The following is a 16,978-nucleotide window of genomic DNA, read 5'->3' on the forward strand; positions in this document are numbered from 1 at the left end:
TATAGCTTTTAGCAAAATAAGCTATTTTTATTGGGAACCACCCTGCCTTGCAGATAGTTCAGTATTTAGATAGCAAGACATCCATATTGAGTCAAAGAATTGCATCATACTTGGGAGTTCATGGATTTGTGTTAGTGAAACTAATACTTCCACAATAAGCAGGAAGTTTTTAAGAGTTGTTTAGTGATATCTTTCAGGAGGAAGAAGGGATAGAATCTGGTGGTGCAAAGGATGTATTCAGCAAGTAATATTTCTGTAAATTACTTGGTTAAAAGTTTGAAAAATAGATCTAACGTAGTCATAATACATTTTAAAGTTATGCAGTGCTCTATTGATTACTATTTAGGAATCCACTAAATGAGATAATTTCCTTCCTAGTACATTTTCTCTCTGTCTAGTATGCATTTTAATTTAATACTTTAATACCTAGCTGTATTTTTTTTAAGTTACTGCAATATGGGGGACTAATATTGAGGTCTTTCCTATAATAATCTAACTAATGTAAAAGTCCAACGTATACTTGCTGTTGCTTAATTTGTCTTTCAAGGGGTATAAAACCTGGTTTATCTTTACTATTGTATTTTTTTTATTTCCCCAGTTGGGCATGAGCCTGAACACTGGTCTGTCTACAGGAGATACCTTGAATTTTATGTGCTCGAGTCCAAGCTAACGGAGTTTCATGGTACGTTCTCTGTCACCTGGAAACCCACTTTCCCACTGGTGTGATTTTTTTCAGTATTGAGTTGGAATTTAAAATAAAGAAAATAACGTTTGCTCTGTTAAAGGAATACTTTAACATGCTCAATATCTTTATTAGGTACATTTCCTGATGCTCAGCTTCCGTCAAAGAGAATCATCGGCCCCAAGAACTATGAGTTCTTAAAATCCAAGAGGGAAGAGTTTCAGGAATATCTGCAGGTATCAAACTTTTGGAGGAGAGAATATTCTAAGCTAATAATACAAAACTAATAAATGAATATCTGCTAATTTTTTGTTTATTTCTAAATAATGGGTATATAAAGGGTTCAAGTGGTGAACTAAAACTTGCAGTTAAAGTTTCATGTGACTGAAAACAAATATTTTGGAGATGACAATATCTATGGTAATATAATGTAGTGGGTAGCACCCATGACCATGGCAGGGGTGTTAGAACTAGACAATCTTCGAGGTCCCTTCCAACCCAAACCAGTCTATGATAATGCTCTTTGAGTATATATTTTTTGCTATAGACAAACTGATTTTTTTAAAGATTAAAGTACTTATACTTCTCTTTCCTTCATTTTCAAAGAAACTTCTGCAACATCCAGAACTAAGTAACAGCCAGCTTTTAGCTGACTTCCTGTCCCCTAATGGAGGAGAGACTCAGTTTCTTGATAAAATGTTGCCTGATGTGAATCTTGGTATGTAATATGCAGTTGTTTGTACTAACAAATAATAATACTGTTGATACTGTGATTGAATACTAGTAGTAATGAATAGATACTCTTGTGTAAGGATGTGCATATGGGAAATAAGAACTCTGCTCCTTCACAGCTCTGTGATTATAGCTCACAAAGTAAGATATGCTGGTACTTTATCCTTGAAGAAAAAACACATCTTAAGATTATGGAAAAAAAAAAAAAACATTTAAGTGGTTGCTTTTGCACATTTGTGCCAACAAGCAAGGTGATAAGTTTTCTCTAACAAATTTCACAGGGCAAGAAGACTTATGTCATTGTCACAAGTTGCATCTCTACAAGTCAGTCATTTCTTACGGGTGTGATGGTATAAACTGTTTCTTAATACAATCTACCCTTGGGTGTTAGTTGATTAAAAACTGTTCATTTTAATCTGAAAAGTGCAATATTTAATAATTTTAATATTAATTAGTGTTCAGTTCCCTTTTAATGTGAGCTGCTTAATAGCATTTGAAGCAGGGGTATGTGTGATGTAGGCAGGCCAAGTGGAAATTGAGGTAGAGAAATTCTTGACATCTAATGGAAAATCCAGGAAGTGAACTACATTGAAACTTCACAACTTGGCCATAAATGTAGCTTCCTCACAGCAGTGTGCTGGAGCTGCTAAGTCTTACCATTGTGGCTTCTCTGTCTTCATATAATTGTAGCGCTTGTAGTTTTGGCACCAATGTAGTCCGGGTGAGTTGTGTCTGAACTGCACCGCTGCATTTCTGCTTCTCCCCCTCACTGTGTGAACTTGCTGGGGTGGCCGTGCTCTTAGCATGCTACAAAATTGTTGAATGAGTTTTGATAGTTGTCTTCTAGTAAAGGGTTTTATTTTGTTTCAGACAAAAAAAAAAAAGAAAAAAGAAAAAAATACCCTCCCCTCTAGATGAAACTGCATTGTTCAAACCAGCTTAGAGCGCTTACTGTAAGGCATCTCATGTCTGAGAGTATGCTTCCATTCCATAAACATTATTTTAACAAGTCATGGCATTTTGGTAGGGCTTTTAATGAGAATTAATAATTTTAATTATCATTTAATCCTTTTACGTACTTTCCAATGTAAGTTCCAAAATTCATGATATGTAGATAAGCACTACATTTAGAGCAATATTTTTCTTAAAATAAAGCTAATCCTAGACGCTGTAGTTTTTTCAGCATTTAAAGATACTATGCTGTATCCTGATATATCACCTTATCAGGACAGAAGAGCTGCTTTTTAAGACCACAGCTGTAGCCTATCCAATTTGTAAACCTTTTTCTCAGCAATATTTTCAAGACTGCATCCTTCCAGAATCTCTCCAGCCATAGCTGATCTTTTTAGGGCAAGAAGAGAATTTGAGTTTTTATGACTTCTTTTGTGATAAATGTTTATGAAGGTTTAAGAATTTAGATACTGAAAACTGTGATTACTTTTTTAAGAAATCAGATAATCATCTGTATATTTTTTTGTATGTTAAGCACCTTATCTTAAAGAGTACTAAGTACTAGGTTATAGGCTGAATGTGTGAAAGACTGTTTTCACAGCTTTTTGTACCAACTTGAAAAAAAAAGTTAAACTATAGTATTTTTAAATGAAATACCAGACACTGGCAGAGAAAAATGTCTTGTTTATTGTGGCTTAGTAATTTGTTGTCATATGTAGCTGTTATTAGGCAGTCTCAACAAATATTTTTAAAGTTTTATATAGCAAGATGCTATAAAGAGCTTGTGGTCTGAATGGGCAACATAAAGGATGTGAAAAATTGATAGGAAGATAGGAAAAGAGCTGTGTTCTGTTTAAGGTCAGGCAGTAATAATTTTTTTTTTTCCTAATTATAGGTAAGATTATAAAATCTGTTCCAGGAAAGCTGATGAAAGAGGTGAGTGAATCTTGCAGGTTGTCAGCATTTTAACTTCAATGACTAATTTTACCAACGCAGTAACTAATAGGCTAGTCAAAAACTTGTTTGGAAACTCATGTTTTGTGGGTTTTGTTGTTGTTTGTCTCACTCTCGTGCCCCCCCACTTCCAATTATTCAAGTGATTGGTCACTCATATCTGGTTTCAGAAAGGTCAGCATTTGGAGCCTTTCATCATGAATTTTATCAACTCCTGTGAATCTCCCAAGCCTAAACCAAGCAGGCCTGAACTTACAATTCTGAGTCCCACTTCTGAAAACAACAAGAAGGTACAGTAAGTCATCCTCCTCCTTCACTTTACAGGAATGGGGAAAATTTACCGTACTCTGAAAATGCAGAGAATGAACAGAAAAAGCATAAATAGAACAGCATACCTATTTTGTTTTGACTTTTCACGTGAGAGAGAATGGTAGTGCAGAGAGCTTTATCTCTTTCTGTCATGTATCTTACTCATTACACATTAGGGTAAATGACTTCTAAAGTTCTTTCTGGACTTGGAGATGAGGATATAGAGTAGAGAGCCTGGGAAGTCCTGAGAGAAGAGCGAAAATAGAGGTGTGAAGTGGGGAATATTTTAATGCTTCCTTTTTGAAGTGAAGAGCTTGAGTCTTTGGCAAAAGTACGGTGTGCCAAAGGATTCTAAGACCAAAATTGTCAAAGTGCTGATACGTGTTTATTTTGTGTTAGTATTCAGTTCATTAATGTCTAGCATGCATTATAGCTCTTAACTATCAGTTTTTCTCTCTAACATAACCACAGAGAAACCCCAGTGCTTCCATACTGAATTTTTCTTGACTCCAGGAAAAGATGGCAGGTTTCTTTTTTAACCTACTTGTATTTGTGGCTAGAGCCTAGTAAAACCAATTGGAAAGATTTCCATTAGCTTCAGCAGCTTTAAAAAAGCTGTGGAGGAGTATTAATGAAAAGTACTGTCTATGCGCCTTTTCTTCTTGCAAGAGCTAGAAGCCCAAGATCTGTTTATAGTTCTTGTTGGTGATGGGCCATTGTAAAAGTAGACCTTTTTAACTTCCCCTCAGTATGGATGTTTTTGTAGTATTATGACATTTACAGAATTTGCAGCTACAAAACTTCTATACTGATTAAGTGGAAAGTGCCCCTGCCCATGGCAGGGGGGTTGGAATTAAATCCTTTAAGGCTCCTTCCAACCCAAGGCAGTCTATGATTCTAGGTACAATGGCAGTTAAATCTATTAATTTGATTAGATTTCATCTTTTAAACCTGTCTGAATTAGTACAGCCAATGTTGTAGCATTAGCTCATATGCTTATGTAGAAAATTACTAGTTTTCATTTCAAGACTTTTTTTAAACCTTGGGCAGTATTTCCAAGGTTCAGATGTTTTGCTATCGCTGTCTATATAGCGAGGTATAAATCTATCAGCAGTTTTAAAAATCAGATGCAGAGTTTTTGACTTGTTCGAAACAGTACAGGCATAATACTTTAAATATTTTTCATAAACCAGCTGGCAGCATACTACAGCAAAGTATGAATAATCAGTTATTTTTTTACTGTACTTATAATCTGTCAAGAAGTACTGGTGTCAGTAATTTTGATATACTTAACATCCTTTAAAATATCTGAGGAACAAGCTTTGCACTCTGAAGTTTTCCAGTGAAGAAAAGATTCTTTGTGGTATGGTATTTAAAACCATTTTGGATTTGTAAAGAGCTTAAAATTAGCATATAACATTACCCAGTTAAAGTATAAACTAATTTCCTGAAGTGTGAGTGTGTCACTGTTGTAAAAGAACATGTGAAGAAATTCAGGCTTTGAAATGAGGTCTTGCCAATTCTTTTCAGCCATGGTGATCCCAGGAAAGTCAAGAGCTGGCGATACTGTGGTTTTCACTTTATAATACTGAAGTTTCCTTAGACAAGATGAAGATTTCTATTGCTGTGCTTTCTGTATGTCATTCTCAGAAATAATATTGTTGGGGAAATGTCCGTATCACCCCTGACTAATTGTGCATGTATGAACTCCGTTGGAGATACAAGTTGGTAGAGTGTGTCCGACTTGGTAGCAGTACTGCTGATAACCCTGTAGAAGGTGCTTTTGTCATGAGCAGGTGTGTTTCTGTGCAAAGAGCAAAAAATTGAGGCTAGTCCCAGCTCTCTGTTCCTTCTTACAACCTGTTGTGGGAGTGAGTTCACTGTTCCTCTACGCAACTTTTTTATAGCTATTATATGAGTAAGCAATTGGCTCAACATGTATTTTAGGTTTATTTATTTATTTATTCCCAAAAGAAATTGGTTTTGTTTTGGGAGCCACTTGGTGTAAATGCATGGGAAGTTTCAGACTGTAGTACATCTCTGGCAGAACTATGGTGTTGTTATTTAATGATGGGCACTCAAGGCACTTTGCTTTGAGGGGGGCTCGAAGACAGTGCTATGATAAGTTGTTCAGTATTCTTAGATCTGTTTGTGCTCGATTCATGCTACAAATTTTGACTAACATGTATGTATGAGCAATTTGTGTGCTGACTGCTTGCTCACTAACTTGCCTTCTACCAGTTTAGCCAGAGCACAGGTACTTCATCACACGGTCACTGCAGTTATTAGAGATCTGATATCGTAGGTTGTGCTGTGTTCTGGTCTCTGCTGAGTCTTTCCATGCACACCGAAATTCAGCCTTCCTCAGCTGATTTACTGTGCTGCTCATGCCTCATTTGGAAACCAGTTTCTCTTTCTTGAGTCAGCCCATGCTTGGGAAAAGCTTTGTGCCAGGTGCCAAGACGCTGTGCCATTTGCATTTTGTCCCTTCTTGGGTTTGATTTGTAAGCCACGCTGGTTTCATCTGCTGTATCACTTCAGTATGGACTACTTTTGGAAGCAAATCTCCTAATTGTCAATGCTTACCACCGTATTAGAGAACTATATTTGAACTTATTAACTGAATTTCTTTCAGATGAACATTAGCTGGAAAATGCTGTGTAGGAATGCAGGCACCAAGGGTTGCTCAGTCCGCAGGTAGAAGGTAGGCCAGCTCCAGTACATGTAGCATAGACTTGAGGTGTTCAGTTGTGTTGTTTCACATGACTTCTTCATGAAGATTATATGCACTGTGCAGCAGCCCTGTGCCCTTTCCCAACAGAAGCTGGCGATGGAGATGTATGCGAAATGTTTGTGCCAGGGTTGTGTGGGCTACCTGTATGGAGTCAACGAAGAGGTACAACAGGCCGTGGAAATGAGATGGAAGGCAGGTCAGGCTGCAGCACTCCTTTCTCTCTAAGCGCCCATCTGTGAGAAGAGCTTGTTATCTCATAGCAAGAAAGTTCTTCACCGTGCAGTTTTTGGTGAAAGCTAGGGCAGATTTTCAGTTGATGTTTGCGTTGCCACAGTGTTCCCATGTAACTTATCTGAAACGGATCTGTTTATTCTAGTGTCAGCCTGCTGGGATCTGCTGAGAGTACAAGAACGTGTTTCCGGGTGCTTGTGCTGCCAACTCCGATGCCATGAACAGGGCACACCCAGGCTTCCTCGTCATCAGCAGGCTGAACAGTCAGGCATGGCAGATGAAAGCTTGAGTTTAGTCAGAAATGTGCCTACTTCTCTGAAAGATCTGCGTGTGGCTTCATTCTGGTTGTTCCTGGTGTGTGCATACGTTTGCGTCTTTGAAGTGCCAGTGGAAAACTTTCCAGTTACGAATGCATAATGAAAATGGGTGGTCAGCTGCAGTACAGCCACTAGCAATTGGCTTTTATCCTGCATCAGACTCACCAGATCAAAAGAGTTAACAACCTTCCTGGTTAAAACAAAGATGCAAACAAAAAGCCCTGCACCCTTCTAAGGGCACCAAACAGGATTTTTAGCTTTCCCAGCTATGTTGCTATTCTGTATGTCTGTACCAGCTTGATAGTCTTCTGAACGCACTTTTGTCAGACCTGCTAGAATAGGTCAGGACTTCTCAGCTGATGCAGATTTTGAAAAACATGCCTACAAAGGCATTGTTCTGCTGGCTTGTGATGACCTGCCAACAGCAATAAGAACTGTTCTGAAACATCAGCAGTATAATCTATATTTATGCGTTGTTACTTGGAGGAAAACAGTTGCTTTTCTATACATTAACTGATGTGGTTTAGACACTACATACTCTTTATTCTATTTTATGATTCTTCTTTTTTGTTTGGGTACAGTCATCTGTATTTTGCAAATGAACAGGAAGAACAGTGGGGATGTTCATGCCTCTGGTTGTGGATATTGTTCATAATCAACGGTATTGTTTTTATAAACTTCACACCTGTACTGGAATGTATGGGTGTATGTGTGTGGATGCACTTACTAGCAGTTGAATAACTGTTCGTTTTGTTAGACACTTAATTTAAATACTCATTTTGTTAGCTTTTCCCATTGAAGTACAATAGATAGCCTATTGTATGGGAGATTACTTTGGTTGTTCTCAATACAAGCCTTTTATGTTTCACTCTCTTCAAGAGCTTGTACCATTATGTTGGAACTTCCCCCCGAAAGCACTTCAAGAATATTTCAGAGTTGTAATCACAGTTACTGTTTGATCTTAAAGATCTGAGTAAGGATAACACTGGAGTTTGTCTTGCTTGTCTTTTTTAGTGTAATTACAATAGAGAGCATTATATCATGTCTCAAATACTAAAATGAGCAGAAACATGAAAAAATAAAATCACATGCTTATCTAAATTAGGAATCTAATTTCCATATTTGTATTGGATATCCAGCTGTACATTTTTCACTTTGCTTTCCTTGGAGTCAAAATCCTGGGAAGGGCAAAATACATTCTGAGCAAAGATGTTATGGCTGCTGCATCCTTCAGGTGTGCATTGCTAAAGACTGTATAGTAAACAATTATCCTCAACTAATGCAAAGTATAATTTATAAAATCAGCTCATTGGCTCACTAACTTCAGTGTACACTGATCTGCTATTGCTTTCTAAAATGCCATTTACAAAAGCATGAGCTTTCAAAGCTTGGCAATGAACATAGAGCTGTTGTATTTACAGAGCAAGAAATATTATCTATGTGCAGAGGTACATACGGTATCTGAAATATATTGCTTTTGGGTTTGGGGTGAAAGTAAAAATAACTTCAGGAAGTCAGAAAGCTTTGCCCAAAGATAGCCTTTAAGTGTTTTGTTTTTTTTTTATTGTTTACCCACCAGAGTTAATCATTTAATTTGCCTTGTACACACTTCTCTGAAACTTTATCTGTGTTGCACAATGGGCTGCCATGAGTTGGTTCACTATGTATTGTCTCTGCTAGATTTTGGGGGATATCTAAAAAAATAAATGAAGTTCTTGTTTAAGTTGCAATAATTCAGCTAAGATTTTTTTCTGATGTAGTTTCAGTTTTGAAAAGGCATATAGACTTCAGTTTATATAGGGTTCTTTAAACAACATGCCAGGCATACTTTCATACAGTAGGCATGAATAATTATCTGCTGTTTTTAGGTTTGTTACTTTCTTGGATTCCAGTCGTCAAACATACATTAGCTGTATTTGCTCTTTCATGTAATTTATGTAACAAGTTAGTATTGTTTAATTTGAGTGAACTTTGGGAAAGTGATAATGCCAGCAAGTCAGCACTCATGAAAGAAAGAGCCTAAAGAAGTGCAAGTCAAAACCTGAATCTTGCCAAATTTCCTAGTGTATTTTTTCATAAGACTGCAGATTGTTCTGTTAAGAGACTTGCATGATTCACAGTCTGTTGGGATTTGTATGATTTATGGCCTTATCTACTACAGGGAGAACGATTTTCTAGAGAGTAAACCAAGTACAAGCAAATTGCTAACCATTGCTAACCGTTCTTTGGAACTATTTTTAATTTGGGAGTGCTACTAACAAATTTGTCAGTAGCAATCTTCTCAGTTCAGGCTATACTACGATTACACTGTATTTTCTTCTAATACTGAGATAGTTTTGTTAGAAGCTTGACAAAAACTTTGGAGCTTTCTTTTCATAATATAGTAGTATTTTGTATAATTTTTTTTACTGATCTTTGGTTCAACAGGTTTGGGGATAAAATAATTTTAAATAAACTCTTAATGATTATTGTGAGGTATTGTCAGATCTGAAGAGCCTCAGGTCTCAGAGGACTCTTTCCTTCCAACTGCTGGAGCCCACAGGCTTGGTGGGACTGGGAGGAAAGGATTAGTGCCTGGGTGGCATGGGACTACTTAAAGGTTGCAGGACAGAACATCTTTGGATTTTACAAGTATTATAATATGTTTTAGGGAAGAACCAAAGGCAAGAAAAAGGAGGGATCGTGGTGGGGAACATGGGAAAATAGAAGGATAAAGGAATAAAATAGGAAATGGGATAAATGGAAAGAAACCCAAACTTTGGTAACTTAAAAATACGTGAAGTTTCTCCTATAAGTAATCAAGCTGGCGAGGAAAAAAAAAAGTGTGTGTTTTGTCCAGAACCTGTTGTTTCAAAATACAAGGCAACAATATATTTTAGGAATGCTTGGATGTTGTACGTACTCCTGTGATTTATGGCTGACAAACTCATATCCTTTATGCCTCTCAGTGACAGAAGAGGGTGCATGAAAGGAGCAAGGCCTGTAATAAAGTCTGGATGTGTGAAGGTATTGGGAGCAAAAGGGCCTGTGATTTAATGTCTTGGTTGCACCGCTGCCGCATTTTGAATCATGGGGTTTTGGTTGTCGCATATCTTGGCAGCATGTGGTGTGCTTTTTATGTTTTCTCCCTTTGGAATGTGAACAGCTTTTTAAAAAACTTGATATAATGGAAAACTGATTAGTTCTTTGAAAGCTCTGGAAAACAAAGTTACTTCTAATGAAAAACAAACATGCTACAAAAACCTGATGGTTATCCTCTTATTTTTGAATGCAGTGTTTTCCAAGTTATATTTCTGTTTTTAGCTTTTCAATGATTTATTCAAGAATAATGCAAACCGGTCTGAGAATACAGAAAGACGACAAAATCAGAACTACTTCATGGAAATGCTGACTGTAGAAGGTGTCTATGACTACTTGATGTATATCGGTAAGAAGTGACTTCTTTTAGTTATTCTTCTACTTTGTATATATATACTTTCATTAAGAGGTTCAGTTTTTTTGGTAAGAAATAAAATTTGATTGTAGTAATAATTTAGGACTTGTGATGTTAACAATATACAGCTTAGGAACATAAACGCTCCAAAAAAAAGACATTACTGTGCTAAAATATTACATTTTATCTCATTATTGTTCAGTTTTTCTGTTTTTATCTTTCTGCATCTTGGACTAATTTTGTGGGAGTAGTGCCCTTTCTCAGACGTCTCTAAGCCGCTTTGTACACTCTGGGAATTAATTTATAGAAATAGTTTAAAGAATATTCGATAAGCAACATGGAGAATAGCAATTTCTCAGTGTTGCACTACCAAAACTAAAATATCTGCTAGTTTACAATCTTTTTTCTTCTTTTAGGAGAATCATATAAATATTTGTTACCGTAACTTTGCAGGTAGGGTAGTTTTCCACGTTCCTGACTGGCTGCATCATCTCTTGATGGGAGGAAGAATTCTCTTCAAAAATACCTTGGAACTGTACACAGACTATTACTTGCATTATAAGTTGGAACAGCTATTTCAGGAACACCGTTTGGTTTCTCTGATAACACTGCTGAGAGGTTAGTAACGGTTACGTCTTTGATGTAGAAGCGTTGCTTTAATTTGATGATAATTGAATTCTCTTCTGTTAAGTTACCACATACTAAACTTTGTAATTCCTGACTAAAGCAGTGGAACTTCAAAAAATCAAGTGGACCTATAAAAAGATTCCAAAAGTTTGTTGCTGAAAAATGTAAAGTTAGCCATGTTGCCTGTCAATCGTGATTACAGGGAAAAAAAAGTACTATGAATAGTTATTTGCTGAGGTGTGCAAAGAACAAGAAAAAGAGAAGAAAGGTGGGTTAATACGTCAGTATGCGAATGGTTCATGCTTCCTTTAAGTTAGTTTTTACTTGTGTTGCATTATCATTAATTTTTTTTGTTCCTTTTATTGTGGTGACTTTTGAGAGGGCTTGAGTGCTTTTGACTTTCAAATAAGGGAAGTGGAGGGAGATTTGAAAAATAAAAATAAAACAAAACAGCACACAAGCTCTCAAATGCAGAGAAGTGTAATCTGACCGCAGTCTGAGCTACATGAAATGTGGCCAAAGCTCTGGAATCAAGACCTGCCCTGTCCATATCAAACCAAGAAGAAATCTTGTGAAAGACAAAAAAGAAAAAGAGTAAGACTTTCAGAGTCTAAAACCAAAACTGAGTGCCAAATATTTCTGATGAACAATAATTATTTTCATTCTTAGGTAAATCTGAAATTTTGGACAGTTTGAGACAGTACCTTAGGTAAATACTGCTTATAATTTTGAAAGGGCAAGGAAGATTGTAAGTAAGGGGATTATAACTAACTTAAAGTAGAATTGATCCAAACCTAGAAGATAATGCTTTAAAAATTTGAAAAGAATGGAAACAAATAGGCAAAAGATTATTATCCTTCAAGCAGGTGGTTATTATGGATTTGATGAGGCTAATGTAATCAAAAGACTGTTATCTGGCAAGGCTTAGAATTCCCTTCCAGTTAAGATCATACAGAAAAGAAGTTCAACTTTGAAGCCATTATCCAAAACAATTTTTTATGCCAGTGATAAAAAGCTGCCTAAAGACAGTTTCTTCAATGTGTCTTTGCTGCAGATGCTGTGTTCTGTGAGAATACTGAACCTCGCTCTCTCCAGGATAAACAGAAGCGAGCAAAGCAGACTTTTGAAGAAATGATGAGATACATTCCAGGTTATTTATTTAACGGCTCTTTAGAAGAATATGGTTAACTGTTCAAACATACGTACAACCCGAATACAGTAACATTAGCTTTCAAAATTAAATAATTCCTCTGCTGCTGAGGTTTGAGTTGACTGGAATACTGTTAAAGAATTCAGTTTCATCACTTACCTCACTGTTACTGAGTAATGTTGTATGTAGTGTAGTCATTCGTAAAGACATAAATGAGAACTTTACAAATGTGCTTAAAACTGTAATTTCTTCATATTTAGAATGCTCGTGTGCTTTGTATTTTATCCAGATGAAGATCAGGTTAAAAAAGGGATACTGAGAAGCCATGAGATAAATCTGAACTCTACTTACACTGTATAAACTAGAGAAGAGGGGCCAATATTCTGGGTTATTCAGGAAGTAATTTAAAAGTTCCAGCTTGTGCATTAAACAAAGTGTTCGGACAATAGGTTGAAATTTTAAAAGTGTAATAATTATTTAAGTTTGCAGCACTGAAAATGGGGGTTAAGAAAAGGAGGAACCAGATAAGTGTTTTTTTCTGTTGACTACTTTAGAGGGATAAAACTTGAATTCTCTTTAATTAAAAACATTTTTTTTATATTGCTGAACTTCAAGAAAAATGCCCTCACATGGAATTAGGGAGTTATTTTTATGTCAGCTGAAACTAGTGCAGGGGATGTTACTTAACCAGGTGCTACACTACAAACTGCATAGTACAGCTGTTTTGCAGTGCTTTCCAGTGACTTGTGTATTTGTTGGTGGTATCTGGCCTAGATTTAATCGGCAAGTGCATTGGGGAAGAAGCTAAATACGAAGGCATCAGGCTTCTGTTTGATGGCATGCAACAACCAGTGCTCAACAAACAGGTAACTTGCAACACCTGAGAAACTTTCCATTGGGTAGAGCATTTCCTAAAATGAATGAATGGCTATGGCAGAGGACTGACTCATTCAGTGCAAAAGACAAAAAGCAGTAACGTTGCCTTGGCATATTCTTCATGGTTGGCTGAAGCTATTTGCTTTATTTTCTTTCAGTTAACTTACGTTCTGTTGGATATTGGGATTCAAGAACTCTTCCCAGAGCTAAGTAAGGTATGTACTAACTCTATTCAAGAATTGCAGATTTCTTCAAGCTACTATTGCTCATTGGTCATTGCTACATTTTTTCTGTTGTTCTCTTGTAATAAGTTTAAATATTTGGTGGAAAATATGTATTTTACTAATGCATTGAAATCATTGAAATTCGGATTACTTACATTTCTGATAATTAGGTCTCTGCAAATCTGTTTTGGCCCATTCACCTGGCATGCAGTAAGGGTGCCTTTCAGTACAATTGGGCAGAGTAATCACTTGCCAGGATCTCCATGCATTTCTTTTTGATTGCCTCCATTCTATTTCATGCATTTTCTGTCTTTAGGAAGTGAGTTCTGTATGCAGAGCTCAGATTGAGTTTCAGCATTTTTCTTGAGATTATTTAGTAGAAGGGTTTCTTACCCAAAGTTTGCTCACTGCAATGTCAACTTCCACTATCCAGATAAAGCAGAAAGCATCCTGTGTTGTGCAAATTCTATATAAATGCATATCACTAGGTTTGTGGTCCATCTCATTTAAAAAAACAATAAAACCCCACCTTATTTATCGTTCAGATTTTTGTTGCATGAACCCTGCGTCCGAGAACTGCAGGAGTGCCAGCAGTGATTTGTTTTGCATAGTAAACAGAAAGAAATGATAAATGTCAGAACAAGCTAGGGCACCTTCTGTTGTTTTCATTGAAAGGAGAGCAGCTTAGCCTGTTCAGCCTACTTTGTGCATCAGCTCTTAGCTGGCCTATTCATGGCTGTGTTCAAACAGTTAAGAACAAACAAAAGAAGATCCAACCAACCAGGCAAATAAGGAAGTAGCCTAGTGACTTGTGTGCTGCATTGGAAGGCCTGACTTAGCCTTGTTGTTTTACTGCAGTGAACTGGTTTTGTACCTCAGCAGCTAACAGTGTATCTATAGGAACGTTAATTTATTTTCAGTTAGTGCTGGAAAAAAGTTAAAGGCTTTGTGTTAGGTACTTAAATAATCTTTAAAGCATCGGTCATGCCTAGAAGGTGATGATCAGCAGTTTAATTGGAGGCCAGTAACCAGAAGGGTACTCCAGGGATCAATAGAGGAACAACCCCGTGCACAAGCACATGCTGGGGACTGCCGAGCTGGAAGGCAGCTTTGCAGAAAAGGACCCGGGAGTCCTGATGGGTGCCGACTGCAGCATGAACTGGCAGCGTGCCCTTGCTACAAAGAAGGCCAATGGTATTACAGGCCACATTAGGAGGAGCGTTGCCAGTAGGTCAAGGGAGGTGACCCTTCCCTTCTGCTTAGCACTGGTGAGGCCCCACCTGGAGTGCTGGGTCCAGGTCTGGACCCCCCAGTACAGGACAGACCTGGACAGACTGGAAGGAGTTGAGCAGAGGGCCACCAAGGTGCTGAAGGGACTGGAAGACCTCCAGAGGCCCCTTCCAACTTCAACCATTCTGTGATTCTGTAACAGTGTATATATTTAATGGGGGAAAATATTTTATTTTATTTGAAAACAAAACAAGAAAAGGTTATTCGATTTAAATGGGGATTAAGGTTTTTACAATTTCTTAATCCATCCTTTCGTTCCCAGTAACTGCGTGCCACTGCTTGATTGCTCTGCAGTGTTACAGAAAACCACCTGGCAAGGAGGGACTTCTGATGCTACCTTTGGTCCTAGTGAACCAGAAGTGTTGAGGCCTGGGCTCTGCATGTCCCGCCTCGCTGAAGCTGATGATGGGAGCAGGGAGAGTATTTGCTGGGCCAGATTTCAGTAGGGGGAAGGAAAAGAAGATACTCCAACCAGGAACTTCAGCAGTTTTCCATTTTGGATGTGCCAAGAGTAAAACAGAAGAAGGGTCATCACTTCCATGATGTTTGCCTGTGTAGTAGTGAGGGTTGTAGGACTGTGATGGACTAAGTGAGGCAGATGAGGGAGGATCAATATGAAAAGGGAAATGCAAGGGGGAGAGAAAGGATGGGTGGAGGGCAGTGCTTTTCATGTGAAGCCCTCAGTTCAAAATATAATTTCTCCCAAATCACTGCAAGCTGACTGTGAAGCCATTTAGAAAGAAAATAGTTTCCTCCAAACAGCTTTGATTGGCAAGTATAAAATTAATGGCTGGTTCTTATGGTTAAAATTAATGGCTGGTTCTTACTTAGTTATCAGTCCTATTGGGGAAAAAAATGACCCCAGTGACTTAGCTCTCTCTGTTGAGCAGATTGGTCCTTCTTGAGTTGCATGATTTCAATGTATGTTCATAGTTACAGTGAGGAACAGAAAATATTTGAACTCGGTAAGCATTTAAAGAGAAATTGGGGCATCCTGGAAGTTTTATTTTGAGCACTGCGCATTCAACAGGGGCAACAGCAACAGGAGAAATGGGAAGATTTCTGTTAAGGGGGGGATGTCAACCTACTTCCCGCTCTGGAGATTACATCTTGACTTCATCTTGAAGTCAAATCCTACTATATGTACGAACGCAGATATGAAGTGGATCACTACAGATACGCTGTGTTTAATGTCAGCATGCCTAAGTGTACCAGTTCTAACGATAAGAACTGAAAAGCACTTTTATGTTTTGCCTTTGATACAACAATACAGCCAGTCCCCTGGAAGTCTGTTCAGACAGGATATGAGATAAAGGGTAAGCTGAGACAGGAGAAGCTTTCCTAGCAGAGCAAGGAAAGAAATCCAGTTGCAAAAATGTGCCAGTGCCACTTCCAGAGCAGAAAATTGCTGCATTAGGAAAACTGTATTTAGCACTTAAGAATGGAGGAGGTAAGAAATTCCAGAGAAGGAATAACATCTCTCTTTCAAGTAATAGTAATAAAAACCTGAAAGCAGTAGCCTTCGTTTCTGTTATCTCTGATTTCTAGTGGTTGTTTTCAAATATCATTAATCATTGCACATCAGATCAGCCTTTCATATGTAAATATGCGTTATCATAGTTAACTCTTTTTGTTTTGATTACTGTTTAACAGGGTCTAAAGGAAGCTAGCTCTGTGTCATGTTGGATGTGAATGCAGGGACCTTGCTGGACACGTGGCGGAAGCATCTGCTGTGCACTAACATAACGGACATGTGATATTTTAACCTTGCATTGTATATTTTCTTGTAAATAACATAAAATCTAAGTTCTAAAAACCTCTTTATGCAATAAAGACATTAAAATTTAATAACAATTACAAGTAAATAATATATCTGTACTTTTTATTTAAATTTACTTAGCTGCTATCAGTAAGCAGATTTGTTTCCCCCCGAACCTCTGCATGTGAAAGTACAGGATGGTATAAAATAAGAGACCAGCCTACATTTTTAGCTTTGCTAAAAGTGTAATAATTGTTGCTTTCCTTTAGGGACATTTAGAAAAATGGATTAGGATCACAGGATTAGAAAAAGTATATATGAGTCTGTTCTTACTGTTTTCTAAACATTTATTAGCACAAAAATGTGTGGAAGATTTTTTCCTGTAAACCTTAATTGGTCGGCTCAGCCTTTATAAAAGACACTTTAAAAAGTACTTATACGTAGATTTTAAAGAAATTTTACTCACAGAACACCACAGAAATATGTTAGTAGACATTCCTTGAGATTTTTCTTTTCACACACTCCCTATTTTTTTTTTAACAAACAAGCCAAATTTATCTAATGCAGCATTAGTGTTCTTTGTCTATACAACTTGCATTAACTGTCTATACTGCTTTTGTGTACTTTTTCCTTCTGTTTGCCAAAAGAAGGTAGAGGTGTTATTTCCCTCTGCGTATACAAAAGGAGGAGTTGTAACTTTTTTTTAAAC

The 16,978-nt window shown here is 37.3% G+C and overlaps 1 protein-coding gene across 2 annotated transcripts in view; it reads left to right on the forward strand.

Moving 5' to 3' along the window:
• SNX14 (sorting nexin 14) overlaps nt 1-16,805 on the forward strand; it is a 55,978-nt gene extending 39,173 nt beyond the window's left edge. For both annotated transcript variants that reach the window (XM_066994571.1, XM_066994572.1), the window contains 11 exons: nt 599-682; nt 818-918; nt 1,289-1,400; nt 3,261-3,301; nt 3,490-3,609; nt 10,214-10,337; nt 10,797-10,961; nt 12,025-12,120; nt 12,895-12,986; nt 13,155-13,211; nt 16,164-16,805. In XM_066994571.1, the coding sequence (XP_066850672.1) occupies nt 599-682; nt 818-918; nt 1,289-1,400; nt 3,261-3,301; nt 3,490-3,609; nt 10,214-10,337; nt 10,797-10,961; nt 12,025-12,120; nt 12,895-12,986; nt 13,155-13,211; nt 16,164-16,202 (1,031 nt within the window). In that variant the 3' untranslated portion in view covers nt 16,203-16,805. The remainder of the gene's footprint in view (nt 1-598; nt 683-817; nt 919-1,288; nt 1,401-3,260; nt 3,302-3,489; nt 3,610-10,213; nt 10,338-10,796; nt 10,962-12,024; nt 12,121-12,894; nt 12,987-13,154; nt 13,212-16,163) is intronic.
• Nucleotides 16,806-16,978: the final 173 nt, after the last annotated feature.

This window comes from Anser cygnoides, chromosome 3 (assembly GCF_040182565.1).
Source record: "Anser cygnoides isolate HZ-2024a breed goose chromosome 3, Taihu_goose_T2T_genome, whole genome shotgun sequence".
Classification (NCBI taxonomy): Eukaryota; Metazoa; Chordata; class Aves; order Anseriformes; family Anatidae; genus Anser; species Anser cygnoides.